Here is a 15,865-nt window from a genome sequence, read left to right as displayed (position 1 = left end):
TACCATCAGTTTAGTGGGAGGCCAGTAAGGTGGGCCTGAAGTCAGAACTGATAACTGTTTAGCTATGTCAATTTGCAAAATGTAAAAAACATGGTTTTCCTTTTCATAGTCCTAGCTAAAAAAGTATCAGAAACAAAAAATGCATCTGCTGCCCCTAGACTAGGCTGAGGAAAGATGAAATTCCAACATCCAAATCAGAGAAGCAGCACTTCTACCTGAAGCCTGTAATTATATTTAGGACAGTGTATTGATTCAACAGAGCTATCTTTTGATGCCCTCCCCCTTACTTGCTAAGCCTCACTCCTCATTCTAATGAGATCCATGCTTACAATGAAAGTTTCTGCAATTTACCCACAGATCACATGGGAAAAATATGAACAAAATTTGTGTATAAGGGCCTGTTTCCACTATGGAGAATTTGTGCGCATTAGCTGCAAGCGAATTTGCATATGCAATTTATTTCAATGGGCATGTTTCCATTACAGGCTAAATTTACTTCCCCCTGCAGGCAGAAAAAAAACTGCCGCCTCTATAACATTTTTCACTGGGTTCTTTTACGTACTTTCCTGAAAACCTTTGGCCTGCAAATGTCTATACTTATGAATGGCGACAGGGAAATAGAAGAAAAAAATGTGCTTACGCATGCAAATTCACTTGGAAAAAAACGCACGGAAATGCATGCGGGTCCGCAAACGCACTGAATTCGCAATTGTTTTTTTTTCTATGCAGAATCTCCTAGGTATAGTGGAAACCGGCCCTAAGTGACAGTTCTTATAGTGCCTGAAAATCCTCCTCAGAAAGCAGCTGCAAAGCATTTCCTATTCTTCACCCTAGGCTTGATACAGAAGCAGGAAATTCATGCTCGTGAATTTTTCAGGCTAAATTATTCAAAAAAATATCTTAAAGGCATACAGCTAAATATACCATCTGTTAGCTTAGTGGTAGCTTAGTTAGCAGTTGCCAAATATTACCTTTTTTAGGTGAAATTTGTTTTGGTTTGTTTTTTTACATATGGATAACAATACCAAAGGCTCATCTTCCTAATATATAATCTGTAAACACCTTACGAAATGGTTGACAAGAGGTTATATTATACTGTAGTGTACTGTGGATTTTGGTTTGAAGTGATAAATGACCTCACTGGGTCCATCACAGCTGTTAACAATCACTTTCACACCTGCCTCGCATATTCACACTTATTCAAATGGGAGAATGTGCTGCTGACATTTGATTAGTGCTTGTCACCCCGTACTAGGGCCTAAAGTACAACTTACCCTAAAAGTACCCATTAATGCCACAATCTTGATTGTACAATCTAACCAAATCTATTTAGTAGAAGTCTAAACTGAATCAGGGCTGGAACCCACTAGAGCGATTTTGTGAGCGTTTAGGGAGCGATTCAAAACACTAACGATTTCCCTTAAAGAGAAACTCCGACTAAGAATTGAACTTTATCCCAATCAGTAGCTGATACTCCCTTTTACATGAGAAATCTATTCCTTTTCACAAACAGACCATCAGGGAGCGCTGTATGGCTGATATTGTGGTGAAATCCCTCCCACAAGAAACTCTGAGTACGTACTCTTGGCAGTTTCCTGTCTGTGAACCTTGCTGCATTGTGGGAAATAGCTGTTTACAGCGGTTTCCAACTGCCAAAAAAGCATGCAGCAGCTACATCACCTGCCCACAGTAAAAATGTCACCATGTAATAAATGTCAGAATGTAAATCAGGGATTTAAAAGATTTTACAATGGGCAAACGGCGACTAAATAATTTATATATAATTATTGTAAAAATGAAGCACTTTTTTTATTACATTATTTTCACTGGAGTTCCTCTTTAACGCTCAGCTAATGTTAATGGATGGGCCAAATTCCACTGGAGCAATTGAGATCACCAAAATCGCGAACACAGGAAATGCAGTATTTTTAGCGGTTAGCATTTCTGCAGTGTAAATTATATAAACCCTGGCGTAATCTCTCATAAAAAAATTAAAAGTAATTGAAAGGACCAATCCGAATTAAAAACATTAATCGCTACACAATCGCTCGCAAAAACCTTACACTTTTTAAAATCACTACCAAAAATGCTCATACAAAACACTAGTGATTGCGATTTGTAGTGGTTCCACTGAGTGTACTATGAATTGATGCTTTAGTAGTCCCTCATATTACATAGAAGTGGTAAGACTACACAATCAATATTGTATCATTAATGGGGACCTTAAAGGACACCTGACCTATGGCAAAGCTACCTAAGCTAAGCACATACATCTTTGTGTTGTCCATCCCTCTACTTGTTTCCCCTGGCCCCTGTAATAACTTCTTGAAGAATTTGACTTTTGGGTAAAGTGACATTTTCAGACAGGGAGAGACAGGGTTGCTGCAATGTTTCCTCCTATCACCCTCCCATTCCCTCCTCTTTCCCGCCTCATTAACTCTCCTTAAGGGGAGGGATTGGGCAGGTAGGAGGGAACAAGCTTGCCTCTTTCTGTCTGAAACTTTGACATTATCTAAAAGTCACATTTTTCAAGGAGTGACTATAGAGAGTGGGGTGGAAGGGACAGGAAGATGAATGGACAATGCACAGAGGTACTTACATCAAGCATAAACATACCTCTGTGCTTACCTTAGGAGTCCTTTAAGAACTAATAATGTGACATCAGCCAATGAAGGAGATCATTCTACACAGAAAAACACAAGCTGTGACACTGATCCCTCCTAGGAGTCCTGGTTTACCATGAGCTTGCTCGGCAATCTGTGATCTACACGGAAACATATGCCTAAAGGAAGGCCTTTAATCACTTTACTTTAAATACACTCTTTAATCAGCACCGGAAACTATACCTTGAATGTAGCCAAAGAATTGATGACAGCTGTGTGTATGTGGACACATCAACATAAACTTTTTAAATAATAAAAAAAAAACCACAACACCCTATAAAATGAATACCTGTGGCACTTTTTCTAAGTCTTAAAACTAAACCCGTTTACTACAACTTTTTAGCATAAAGCAATTGATTGACAACCACGGTACAAGAAAGCTGCACTTAACAATATAATGAAAGTTATCACTGAAGGCATTACAAACCACACGAAACAGAACTTAAACAAAAGCTGGCAGAAGGTATCTGCAACACTTCCTAGTGTTGGGTATGTAATCATTTAAATATTGGCAGCGCCGCTGATTGGGGTTTCCTATGTGCTGACTTTCATAGGTTAATGATAACTACTAGCAACCAATGGCAGCCTGGCACCAACCAGCTCCCATGGCAAAAGACAAAATCTTACACCCCCACACTGTGGCATTTCCTCGGGGTGCCTCACCTGGGAACATCTGCAGCTCCCATTATAGACTTCAATCTTCACCTTAACATCTCATATCATAAAACACAGGCACTTGGCTCCCTCCATTTGTTTCCAGCAGCTCTACAAATCCTCTCTATAGCTGGTCTAATCTGCTAGACTAAATATTAGATTTTGATAAAATAAAATCTAAAATGAAAACCATCCCCCTCCATTACTTTGTCATTTAAAGCATTGATTGAGAGAGACTGCTCTTTGAGAAACTGACATTATTATCATTATTATTATTTATATAGCGCCAACATCTTCCGCAGCGCTGTACAGAGTATATTGTCTTGTCACTAACTGTCCCTCAGAGGAGCTCACAATCTAATCCCTACCATAGTCATATGTCTATATCTTGTAGTGTATGTACCATAGTCTAGGGCCAATTTTGGGGGAAGTCAATTAACCTATGTGTATGTTTTTGGGGATGTGCGAGGAAACCGGAGTACCCAGAGGAAACCCACACAGACACGGGGAGAACATACAAACTCCTTGCAGATGTTGACCAGGCTGGGATTCGAACCGGGGGGCCCAGCGCTTGCAAGGCAAGAGCACTAACCACTATGCCACCGTGCTGACATGGAGTGTGGTGGGGGTTAAAGGCGGAGAGGTACACAAGCATCGCTGCATAAGCTTTTTGCTGCATCAGGGAAAATAAGCTAGCAGCAGTGATAGTGTATTAGATCTCTGCTGAGATCTGACCCAATATGAAGTAGTGCAAAGCAGCAAGAATTATCAGTGTCATTTGTGCCGGATTTAGCACTAGGCACTCTAGGCATGAGACTAGAGGCTACAGTGTGCTCAGAGGTGGCTGTCCTACGTTCACAAACCCACTATTCTGGAGTTGCTACAACATCACTGCCCCTGAGCACAGAGAGCTGGATAGGCAGTCCCTGCTGAGCAGGGTAAGGGCTGGTTTACACGACACTTGACGGCGTGTACCGCCAAGCGTTCGGGACTCATCGGCTAAATGCTCCCATTCAAGTGAATGGGAGCATTTAGCATTGCGCGGTTACCGGCGATTGCGCAAACACAGCGTTCCGATCCTGATTTAACGTGTAGTTTCTGCCGGCCCTAGAAGCCGCATGCGACATCCAGGGTCGCCTAGCCGCCGCGGCTTCATGTCCACTTGCGGGGACAAGAAACGCTGATTGCGATGGGAAGCCGGCGATCTCCGTACCGCCACCCCTGAACGAGACGTCATAGGACGACACGGTCCGTGTGAACCAGCCCTTATGTTTGCTTTCGAATTTGCAAGTTCAGCAGAGGGCGGAGTCTAGGGCACCAGAACTTGTGCAGACCACCAAGATCTCAACTCAGCCCTGAGTAGCAGAAGCACTGGTATTGTATTACACACAGGTTCCATCCAAGTTCTGCAAACAGACTTCTGGGGCACAGATTCCCACATCAACATAACTGTTGACTGGCAGGTGCTATATCTAACCTGGAATTGCCCTTTGGAGAATTTGTGGATTTCTAGAGAAGTAGAATCCTTTCTTAGGCCTAGTGCACACCAGAGCGGTTCGGCTGCGGTGTGCGATCCACTTGCGGGTGCGGATCCGCTAGGGTAATGTATTTCAATGGGCTGGTGCACACCAGAGCGGGAGGCGTTTTGCAGAAACGCATACTCCCGGTCTGATGCAGATTTTGGATTGTGGAGGCGTTTCTGCCTCAATGTTAAGTATAGGAAAAACGCAAACCGCTCTGAAAAACGGCACTTCAGAGCGGTTTGCCAGGCGTTTTTGTTACAGTAGCTGTTCAGTAACAGCTTTACTGTAACAATACATGAAATCTACTACACCAAAAACGCTTCACAAAACCGCAAAATGCTAGCTGAAACGCTACAGAAAAAGAAGAAAGGCCTAGTGCACACCAGAGCGGTTCGGCTGCGTTTTGCGATCCGCTTGTGGCTGCGGATACGCTTGGGTAATGTATTTCAATGGGCTGGTGCACACCAGAGCGGGAGGCGTTTTGCAGAAACGCATACTCCCGGGCTGCTGCAGATTTTGGATTGCGGAGGCGTGTCTGCCTTAATGTTAAGTATAGGAAAAACGCAAACCGCTCTGAAAAACGGCACTTCAGAGCGGTTTGCCAGGCGGTTTTTGTTACAGTAGCTGTTCAGTAACAGCTTTACTGTAACAATACATGAAATCTACTACACCAAAAACGCTTCTAAAAACCGCAAAATGCTAGATGAAACGCTACAGAAAAAGAAGTAAAAGCGTTTCAAAATCTGCTAGCATTTTGCGGATCTGCTAGCGGTTTTTGGTGTGCACCAGGCCTTATAGTCTGTCTGAGGATGGCTTAAAAACCTGCTGAAAATAAACATATTTGCTGTCAAATGCAAGCTTTGGTTTCCAATATGGCATGGAAAATTGCACTACAAATTTGTAACTTGGAGCTAAAAGACACATTTTTGCTGCACTTTTTCTATACATTTACAATACAGTGTGGAATGTTAATAAATGAATGTTCTCTGTATAGCGCTACGGTAACCGTGTTTGCTCCAGGGGTGGATAAATAGATGTGGAATTCATAGGCCAGTCTGTTCAAGTCAGGAGCCAGAAGGAAATGTTTAGGAGCGACCCACCTAGATATTAGAGATGGTCAAGAAATGGTAATAATTTGCATTGCATGCAAATGTAGTGCAAATTATATACATTTTGAAGCTGGAAATACATTTGACTGGTCAAATTATAAGCTGCATACAATTTGCATTAAATTTGCATGCAAGCTGAATTATTAGCATCACAGTAAATTATTAGATCACTGTGATCAAAATGATGCCCACTTGATTTTCGACTGAACTCGATCAAATTGGCCCAGACAGAAGATATCGCTTAAAGAGACACTGAAGCGAAAAAAAAATATGATATAGTGAATTGGTTGTGTACTATGAATAATTACTAGAAGATTAGCAGCAATGAAAATATTCTCATACTTTTATTTTCAGGTATATAGTGTTTTTTCTAACATTGCATCTTTCTATAATATGTGCAGATTACACTCAGCATTCAAAATGAGTCTTTAAGAGCAGTCTGTGAAGTAATGACCTCTCCTCTAGCAGAGAAAAAGTAAACAGTTCACTTACAGTTGAGATAATAAAAGTCAGATAACAGCCCTCTCCACGACTAACTTAGTCGGAGAGCTTAATGGCTTGTTTGCATAGAGATAACAACTGGAGTTTCTCAACTCTTCGGCTAGGTTTCCACTTGTGCGGTTTGTGTCAGTTTTTCTGCTCAGAACATTTGCATAGATTTTAAAACTAATGTTAGTCAATGCAGCTGTTTCCACTCTATGCGAATTTTCGTTAGCGTTCGTACGCGTGAAAAAATCTGAGGTCCTGTATCATTTTTTCGGACATCGCGTACGATTCGCGTACAATGCTTTGTATAGGCAATGCGCGTTACTTGCCCGAAAATTCGCATTAGATCCATGATTACAGGAAGTTGTCAGCAGTCATGATTAAGCTGTTACTAGGCAGATGATGCATATGTAACTAATGCGAATTTTCGCGTACGAAAATTCGCATAAAAACGCGTACAAATTTACATGCGAATTTTCACCAATCAGAAAAATCTTATACGATTTTTTGCAGGCGAAAACGTAACGCTACAGTGGAAACGTACCCTTCCTGTACTGGAAACAATTAGACTGATGTATCTGATCTTAATGTTTTATTTCTTAGCTGTACTACACATACAAATCATAATATCATAATTTTTTTTTCGCGTCAGTGTCTCTTTAATCGGTAGCAGCAGCGCTAACTCTCACCTTTGCCTCTGCCTTTTCCCATTTCCTGTGTCTTCTCTCGATGCCGCAGTGCTCCTTCCTGTGTCTTCTCTCCCAGGTCGCCTGTGCCCTGTGACAAGCGCTAGAAGCCAAACACTAGAGGCCTGGCGGCATACTCGTTGGACCCCTAGGGTTTGCCCTCAAGCATTTGTCACATGACACAGGCACCCAAGGAGAGCAGAGGCAGAGAGGAGGAACTCGGTATAGAGAGAAGACACGGGGAGGAGCACCGGCAGATAGGTAAGTAAGTGTTAGCTCTGCTCACAGCATCCAGAGGGACCACATTAGATGGGGAAACCTGGCTGGGAGGCGGCAGGTGGCTCCACAGATTTCCAATACACTTCATGCTGAAATCTGTTGAAAATCTGTGTACAGTGTGTGAGCAGCTAATAGATCCCTAGATCTATTAGTGTATTGAAAATCTGTGTACAGTGTGTGAGCAGCTAATAGATCCCTAGATCTATTAGTGTATGCTCCCCCCCCCCTTACTATCTTCACTGTCTACCAGGCTCACATGCTTTGTCCAGCTCTGGTCTGCACTGTATAGGCGTATAGTAATAATAATAATAAATCAATAATAATAATAATAATATTAACAATAATAACACTAATACTATAAAGATCACTAATTAATGCTATAGATAAAGCACGCTGCAGGAGTCTGAAGTTTGACTAACTACTGGCAGTTCACATCATCTACACATTTTTTTAATTTACTATGTAAATAGGTTTCTTATTAATATGAGTGCAAAATGTATGGAGACTGAACATTAAAGCATTCTAGTAACACATGGCCACATTTTCTGTAGATAAATAAAGGCAACACAATAGCTATTTGTAGGTCATTACACAAAAAATAAGTTATTCAAATAAACAGAAAGTTGCGGGAACAAAGTAATTCTTAAATGTAAACATGCATAACTTTTACTGACATCAGTATGGTTTCCATTACATGAACTAATCTCTATGTGCATCTGACATCATCCTGACATCCTCAGTGCATCACTGAATGCTCAACTCACTGCAGGATTACAGCAAACTGATGTCAGGAAGATGTCTCAAGCGGAGTAGGCAATCTGGGCGCCTGGTCTCAAGTCCCAATGCTGTATGATAGAACCCTATACAATCAAGCAAACAGCAGATCAATACAAAAGTATATTATATGTTAAAGTAGTCATTGTCTGATGAGGCATAATGACTCATGGTACGAATGGCATTCCAACTCTGAAAAAAAAAAAATCACAGAAAAACACAACGATTGAGGAGTACTTGGATGCCAAGTGATGAAGTCATTACCCATGTCTACAGTGTTTAGTAATGATGGCAACTTACCAGATAGCTATTCTGTTCTTGGGATAATCCAGTTTATCAATACAGTCCAGGAAATAGGGCAGTGTGTGAGCTGAGTTCCGTGCTATGATTGCAATCAGGACACTTGGCTTCCGCACGGAGGATTCAGGAAGGATTGTCTCTTCAATAGTCAGCTCCTCGCCTGACACACATAAAAGGGAAAGGTAGAAAGGAAGCAGAAGCAGAAAGGTATAGGCTGCAGTGACCGGAGCCATGTTACACTGAGCCTGCTGCTGATGAGCATACTGCTCTGCTTGTGCTCTGGGAGCCGAGTCTCCACTAGCGCTGCGAGGGGGGATGGAGCTGAAATTTGAGAGCACGATAGTCAGAGGGGGCTCCGGGTTTGAATAGAGTAGAGCCAGTTGCAGGCATGCAGAAAGTGCTGTTTAATTCACCGTAATCCTGGTCACGGACAGGTATGTCACCACAACAAACTTTTCGCCTGTTAGGTAAATTTAACAGAAGGTTCTGACATGTAGGCATTACAAATCCTTACAGTAGAAAGTTACCATGGGAACAGACAAGCTAGCATGACTGCCTCTGACGTTTTATTTATTGTGCTAGACATTCTTTGTGATAAACTGAAGTAAAGATAAGTGAATGTAAAAAGCCAATTTATCCCCTAGATTAGCCAACACAGCTAGAAGTTGTTGGCAGCCCTTACCCTGGGAATGACACTTTTAAAATTAAATTTCCATTGGAAAAAAAAACACAGACATAAATATAGATGGGTGCTAGTGATTTCATGTTATTCAAAATTATCTTCATCCATTCATCTCTTAAATCTGCAGTCAACTAAGGTTTTCCAAACTGGCAGTAGCTCAAACTGCTCCTTGTGGGCTCGTTTCCACTATAGCGAATCCGCATGCGGGCACTGCATGCGGATTCGCATACTTAATGTTAGTGGATGGGGCTGTTTTCATGTGTGCGGCGGCGGCGGCGTTTTTCGTTGCGGGGAAAATCTGCACGACAGGGTCGTGCAGATTCGCGTGCGGAAGGAATGCGGGCGAATCGCCGCTAATGTATTCCATAGGGAAATCGCATGCGGCTTTGTCATGCGGATTTCCCCACGATTTCGCATGCGATTTCGCATGAAAGCCAATGGAATTTAACACAGGCAGTGACATGGTTAAATTCGCATGGCTCCTTGCCATGCGAAATCGCGGGTAAATCTGCATGCGGAAACGCAGCCGCATGCGATTTCTTCAGCGGTGGAATCCAGGCGATTCCGCACTGCTACAGTGGAAACGAGCCCTGTAACTTCCTGGCTTTTTCACATTATTCAATGCATGCACTAATGTGATTTTATGCATGCGCTCCCGACGCATCCTGCGTGGATGTCAGCAGCCGCAACAAAATAGATCCCCTTGGAAAATTGCATGCTTTGTGCAATAAGATGTTCCCAGCAGGGCTGGTTCAGTTTTTGGCTGCCTGAGGCAAAATTTTGAGGATATAGGTGCCTCGAGTATAGGTTAGCCAGGTATAGTTGCCCCCAGTATAGATTACGGAGAAAGATGTGCAATCTTGCGCTGCTAGGCGGTGATCAGGGGTGGTCGAGTGGAGTCACACTTTAGCTGCTTCTCTTAGAGCCCGGCTGTCAAGGAGGCTTGGTCAAAGGAACAAAAAAAGAGAAGGCGTGGAACGCCGAAACGCGTAATAACGCAGCAAGGAAGGATTTTAAGGATTTTACATGTTTGCATTCAACTTACATCCAGTAAGTGAATTTTTATTTGCGCAATTGTCTTAATAAAGCGATGTCACACTAGGAGCGCTCCTCCTTCTCTCTCTTTTTTTGTCCCAGTATAGATTAGCCAGGTATAATTACCCCCAGTATTGGTTAGCCAGGCATAGTTGCCCCCAGTATAGGTCAGACAGGTATAGTTGCCCTAAGTATAGGTTAGACAGGTAGGTGCCCCCAGTAGGTAGCCAGTATAGATGCCCCCAGTATAGGCAGTCAGTATAGTTGCCCCAGTATAGGCAGCCAGTATAGTTGCCCTCAGTATAAACAGTCAGTATAGCTGCCCCCAATATAGGCAGCCAGTATAGTTGCCCCGGTTATAGGCAGTCAGTATAGATGCCCCCAGTATAGGCAGCAAGTATAGTTGCCCCAGTATATGTTAGCCAGGGAAGTGCCCCCAGTATAGGCAGCAAGTATAGTTGCCCTAGTATATGTTAGCCAGGGAAGTGCCCCCAGTAGGTAGCCAGCCTACTCCCCCCTCCCTCCCCTTGTCCTCCACTTGTTACCTTGTGACTGAGTTGGCGGCCACCTCCTCTATAAGTGTCCCCGGTGCTCCCCTCGATAATAGACCTCAGATCAGCGTGACCCACAGCACTGCTGTAATGAGGAAATGAGAGAGCAGTTCCCCTGGTAATGGCATATATACATAAAGTAAGTCATTTTCCTCATTACAGCAGCACTGCGGGTCACGCTGAGGTCTATTAGCGAGGGGAAGACCGGAGACTCTCGTAGAGGCGGCCGCAAACTCAGTCTCAAGGTAACAAGTGGCGGACGTAGAGAGGGAGTAGGGGAGGGGGCGAGGGATGGGCGGGATGTTGCCGTCCTGTCTCTGCCGCCTGATTCATGCCATTCACCTGGTATCATGGGCAAATCACCTCTGGTTCCCAGACTCGTTACATTGCTACTTGTGGGAATACACAGTTGTACTGTAAACAGTAACATGAAAATGGACTTTCATGTTAACTTGTGGATTGCACACTATGTGCAGTGCGACATGACTGACAGCACAGTACCACACAGGGCTCGATTCTCAAAAGCATGAAACGCGCACGTGAACTCGCGGAAACATTCGCTTATCACGTGAACTAACGCTGTTCACGTGAAAAGCTCGTGTGATTACTGCTGTGATAGCAGTTATCACGCTTTTGAGAATCGAGCCCATAGTGTGAATGAGCCCTTAGCAAAAGGACTCTCTGTACTCTGCAGTGTCTACACTGCAGCAAATACGCACCTGTGAGGACTGCCCACTTCCAGAGACTCTCTGCCCACATCCTGGATTTCACCTCCACAGACGAGGAGAAGAAACTCTACATCCTACTGGGGGAAGAGGAAACAACCATGCAAATAGCAGCCCGATATGTCGCTGCTTGTCACCAACTGAGAGGAACATGATACCCATAGATTGTATACCCCTTATACCATTCCCCACCCCTACGGACTTTATACCCCATATACTGTCACCTATACCCTCCCCAAGCCTATAATCCCACAACCACACCCTTCCATGCTAACACTAATGTTAAGCTTTGGCAATGCTAAATGTATTAGGTCCTGCCAATAAAGATTTTTGGATTTGGAATTGGGTCAGTCACATATAACTGGCATACAGCTGATATTTTCCCTCTACATATAAAAGTAGAGGTAAAACCAGTCTTTCAAAACTGGAATCTATAAAACAGGCTCCATATTCAACATTGGTTGACTGATACAGGAAGAAGAGCATATGGGATATGATATACAATACAATACAATAACATTTGTAAAGCGCTTTTCTCCCATAGGACTCAAAGCGCATAGCTGTGTCTCAGATTAATACAGGGTTTCAGGCTGGGTTGTGTTACAGAGGAGATAGTCAGATGTTCATGAATGCCAGACTGAAAAGGTAGGTTTTCAGTTTAGACTTAAATGCTTCCAGGGATGGGGCTGTCCTGATTGGGTGTGGCAGGGAGTTCCAAAGTGTAGGGGCAGCATGACAAAAGGCTCTGTCTCCAAAGGTTTTGAGGTGGACTCTGGGGGTGACCAAGGTGTTACGTCCTTTTGATCTAAGATTGTGGGGGGTGTGATGTAGTTGCAACAAGTCCTTCAGGTATCCAGGGCCCAGATTGTGCAAGGATTTGAATGTCAGTAAGCCAATCTTAAACAGAATTCTCCATTTTATCGGTAGCCAGTGGAGTGAGCTCAGGGTTGGTGTTATGTGGCAATGGCGGGGTTGGCTCGTTAACAGCCTTGCGGCGGCATTCTGTACTAATTGCAGGCGGCGTAAGTCTTTCTTATGCAGGCCTGTGTAGAGGACGTTGCAGTGGTCTAACCTTGATGTGACGAAGGCATGAACTAGGGTTGGAAGATCCTCTGAAGGAATTAGGTGTTTAATCTTTGTAATATTCCTTAGGTGAAAGAAGGAATGTTTCACAACAGCTGAGATTTGATTCCTGAAGCTTAATTTCCCATCAATCAGTACTCCCAGGCTGCGCACACAGTCTGAGTTGTTCAGGTCTGAGCTCCCTATCCTTAGCGGTGTTGGTTGAGACTGGAGCTGCTTTGCTGTTGAGCCCTGGCCCTCGATAACAAGAACCTCAGTTTTGTCAGCATTAAGTTTTAGCCAATTATTATTCATCCACTCCTGAAGCTCAGCTAAGCAAGCGTTTATTTGTGGAGTAGGGTCTGTGACATCAGGTTTGAATGACAAATATAGCTGGGTGTCATCAGCATAGCAATGATATGTCAGGCCATGTTGTTGTATGATTTCTCCAAGTGGCAGCATGTATATGGTGAACAGTAAAGGGGATAATATTGCGCCCTGAGGTACACCGTATTTTAGTGGTACAGGGTTGGAGAGGAAGGGCCCTAAGGCTACCCTTTGTGTTCTGCCAGCCAGGAAGGAGTTGAACCACCGGAGAACAATGCCATCTATGCCACAGTACTCTTGTAGCCTGTTGAGTAAGATTTCATGATCGACTGTGTCAAAAGCCGCTGAGAGGTCGAGCAAAATCAGGATGGAACATTGACCCTTGTCTCTTGCAATGAGCAGATCATTGCAAATCTGGGTGAGGGCTGTTTCACAGCTGTGATATTTCCTGAAACCAGATTGAAGAGGGTCAAGGATGTTGTTTCTGGAGAGCCTGGCTTCAAGTTGGAGGTAGACAGCCTTTTCAATAACTTTTCCCAGAAAGGGGAGGTTTGAGACAGGTCTGTAGCTGTTTAGAGCATCTGGGTCTAAGGATGGTTTCTTGAGTAGAGGCCTGACGATTGCTTCTTTCAGAGTAGAGTGGCCGCTCTCCCAGCTGTGTAGAAATGCAGTAACGTGCGCCTGTAACGTCTTAGTGTGTAAGCAGCCTTAATGCCCTCAAGCAAGAGAGGTCTAAATCTGCATTCAAGAATTATAAGGAATGCAATAAAAACTGTGAAAAGGAAATAAGGCTGTCAAAACTAGAAGCTGAAAAACAGGTTGTGAATTATATTAACTCAAATCCAAAATAGATTAACAAATATATAAAAATATGCATATAAACAAGGAAGAGTGTGAAGTAAGACATATTCAGCTTTTATAAAGTAGTAATGCAAATTTAAAGGACAACTGAAGTGAGAGCGATAAGGAGGCTGTCATATTTATTTCCTTTTAAACAATCCCAGTTGCCTGGCAGTCAGTCCGTTTGTCTATTTGGTTGCAGTAGTGTTTGAATAACCAGAGTCAAGCATGCATCTAATCTTGTAAGATCTGACAATAATGTCAGAAACACCTGATCTGTTGTTATACAGTTATCCTTTAAATAATGGTAAATCAATAGATGCAGTATACAAGCACTTGGACTTTGTAAAAGCTTTTGACACATTTCCTTATCAAGCCTGTTCCAGAAACTGAGAATCAGAATTGTCTTTATTCGCCAAGTACGTCGATTGACATACCTGGAATTGGTTGCGCTACACATGGCAATGGAAGTAGTATATGAGACATAAAGTAGTACATGAGACATATTTACATAGCATAGAGAAATGTATTGTACACAAACAAGAATTCAGAACAGAGAAGCGAGTCCTGCCCAGGAGTACTTAGAAGCTCACAGTGGGACTTAAAAGTTTGCAGTGGGACTTATGCTGTCTAGGGACTGGACAGCCCTAGATGGGCATGTCTGTTGGGGAGGGATGGGGTGAGGGCACTGGAGTTCAGTAGGAGGATTGCGTGGGGGAAGAAGGTACTCTTATCGCTGATTGTTCTGGAGTTGATAGATCTGTGGCAGCAGCCTGATGGGAGGAGCTCAAAGAAGCCGCTGTCTGGATGGGAGGGGTCATGTGAATTCCTAGTGGCCCTCGTCTTCATTTTGGCAGTGTGGAGAAGGTCTAGTGGTGGCAGGGGCAACCCTATGTTCTTTTACACCGTGTTAATTACTCTCTGTAGTTTATACTTGCCCCTGACACCAGGCAATGACGGATGAGCAGAGAATCGATAGTAGTGGTGTAAAAACTGATGATTCTAACTGGGATTCCAAACTTCTTCAGTTGGCGTGGGAAAAATAGCCTCAGCTGTGTATTCTTCAGAAGGTTTTGTGGTGTTCTACCCCCATCTTAGGTTGCTGGTTATGGTTGCTCCTAGGAACCGGACACATGGTACTGTGGAGACTTCAATCTCACCAATGAAAACTGGTAGGGGAGCGTTTTCCTGAAATCCACAATCAGCTCAACGGTCTTGGCCTCCCTGAACCACCTACAGGGACTAGGGGAATTTAAATTTAGTGTACATGGAAAAAGAAGCAACTGCTAATGGCTAACTGTTCAAAATGGACAACTGCTTGCAGTGGTGTTTTACAAAGGGCAACATTGGGTCCAGTTCTCTTTAAATATTTTTTAATGACCTAGCAGATGAAATTGGAAACAATGTAAATATGATACAAAATGAAATATACTTATTAATATTCAGCAGGATATTGATATGCTACAGATAGATCTGGATATGAGGACTGTATAGGCAGATAAAATGTAATGTTGATAAATGTAAGGTTATGCATCTTGCCCTTGTCAATGATGTAGCCCCATATAAAATGGGAAAGTATTGGGAACATCAGAATTGGTGATAATAAATCAATCTACTGTATTCAATGCCAAGCAGCAGCAGCAGCAGCTTATGGAAAAATCATTTTAGAATGCAAAAAATGTGAAATAACATGTGATGCTAGTGGGCTGGCCCTGAAAAAATGTACTGTAGTTTTAAATACCACATGCAAGGTAGAACATTAACATTTTATAATGGGTACAAAAATATATTGCTAGATTCATCAAGGGCAGGGATGCTCAAAAAAAGTATTCGGATGAAATCCGAAAAGTTTTATTGGGATTTCATCCTACTAATGAAATCACCTGTGCAGGTGGGCGAGGGGGTTAATCTTACCCATCAGACGTCTTTTTTGATTGACCCTCGGCGCTTCCCACAATGCTTTCTAAGCCACGGTCACATGATTACAAACACTTCCTCCTTCCGTGTTGAAGGAGGAAGTGTTTGTAGTCACATGACGCGCCAGATCAAAGAAAACATCTGACGAGTAAGATTAACCTCCCCTCGCCCACTTGCACAGGTGCTTTAATTACCTGGATGAAATCCGAATAAAACCTCTTCAGATTTCATCTGGTGATCATCATTGATCAA

At 43.1% G+C, this 15,865-nt stretch overlaps 2 protein-coding genes across 7 annotated transcripts in view; one reads left to right on the top strand and one right to left on the bottom strand.

Annotated features, from left to right (window-relative positions):
• The window catches only part of COLGALT2 (collagen beta(1-O)galactosyltransferase 2), a 256,782-nt gene extending 247,824 nt beyond the window's left edge, over positions 1–8,958 (bottom strand). For 2 of the 4 annotated variants that reach the window (XM_068240130.1, XM_068240129.1), the window contains exon 1: positions 8,475–8,958. In XM_068240130.1, coding sequence (XP_068096231.1) covers positions 8,475–8,707 — 233 coding nt within the window. In that variant the 5' untranslated portion in view covers positions 8,708–8,958. The remainder of the gene's footprint in view (positions 1–8,474) is intronic. The other 2 variants (XM_068240128.1, XM_068240131.1) reach the window with 2 other exon arrangements.
• TSEN15 (tRNA splicing endonuclease subunit 15) overlaps positions 8,603–15,865 on the top strand; it is a 145,316-nt gene continuing 138,053 nt past the window's right edge. The window contains exon 1 of one of the 3 annotated variants that reach the window (XM_068240137.1): positions 8,603–8,681. The gene's annotated coding sequence lies outside the window, so the exon portion shown is untranslated. Of the gene's footprint in view, positions 8,682–8,769; positions 8,909–15,865 lie in introns of those variants that run through there. The other 2 variants (XM_068240136.1, XM_068240139.1) reach the window with 2 other exon arrangements.

This window comes from Hyperolius riggenbachi, chromosome 6, assembly GCF_040937935.1.
Source record: "Hyperolius riggenbachi isolate aHypRig1 chromosome 6, aHypRig1.pri, whole genome shotgun sequence".
In the NCBI taxonomy this organism is placed as follows: Eukaryota; Metazoa; Chordata; class Amphibia; order Anura; family Hyperoliidae; genus Hyperolius; species Hyperolius riggenbachi.
This window is presented reverse-complemented; position numbering and strand designations above follow the sequence as displayed.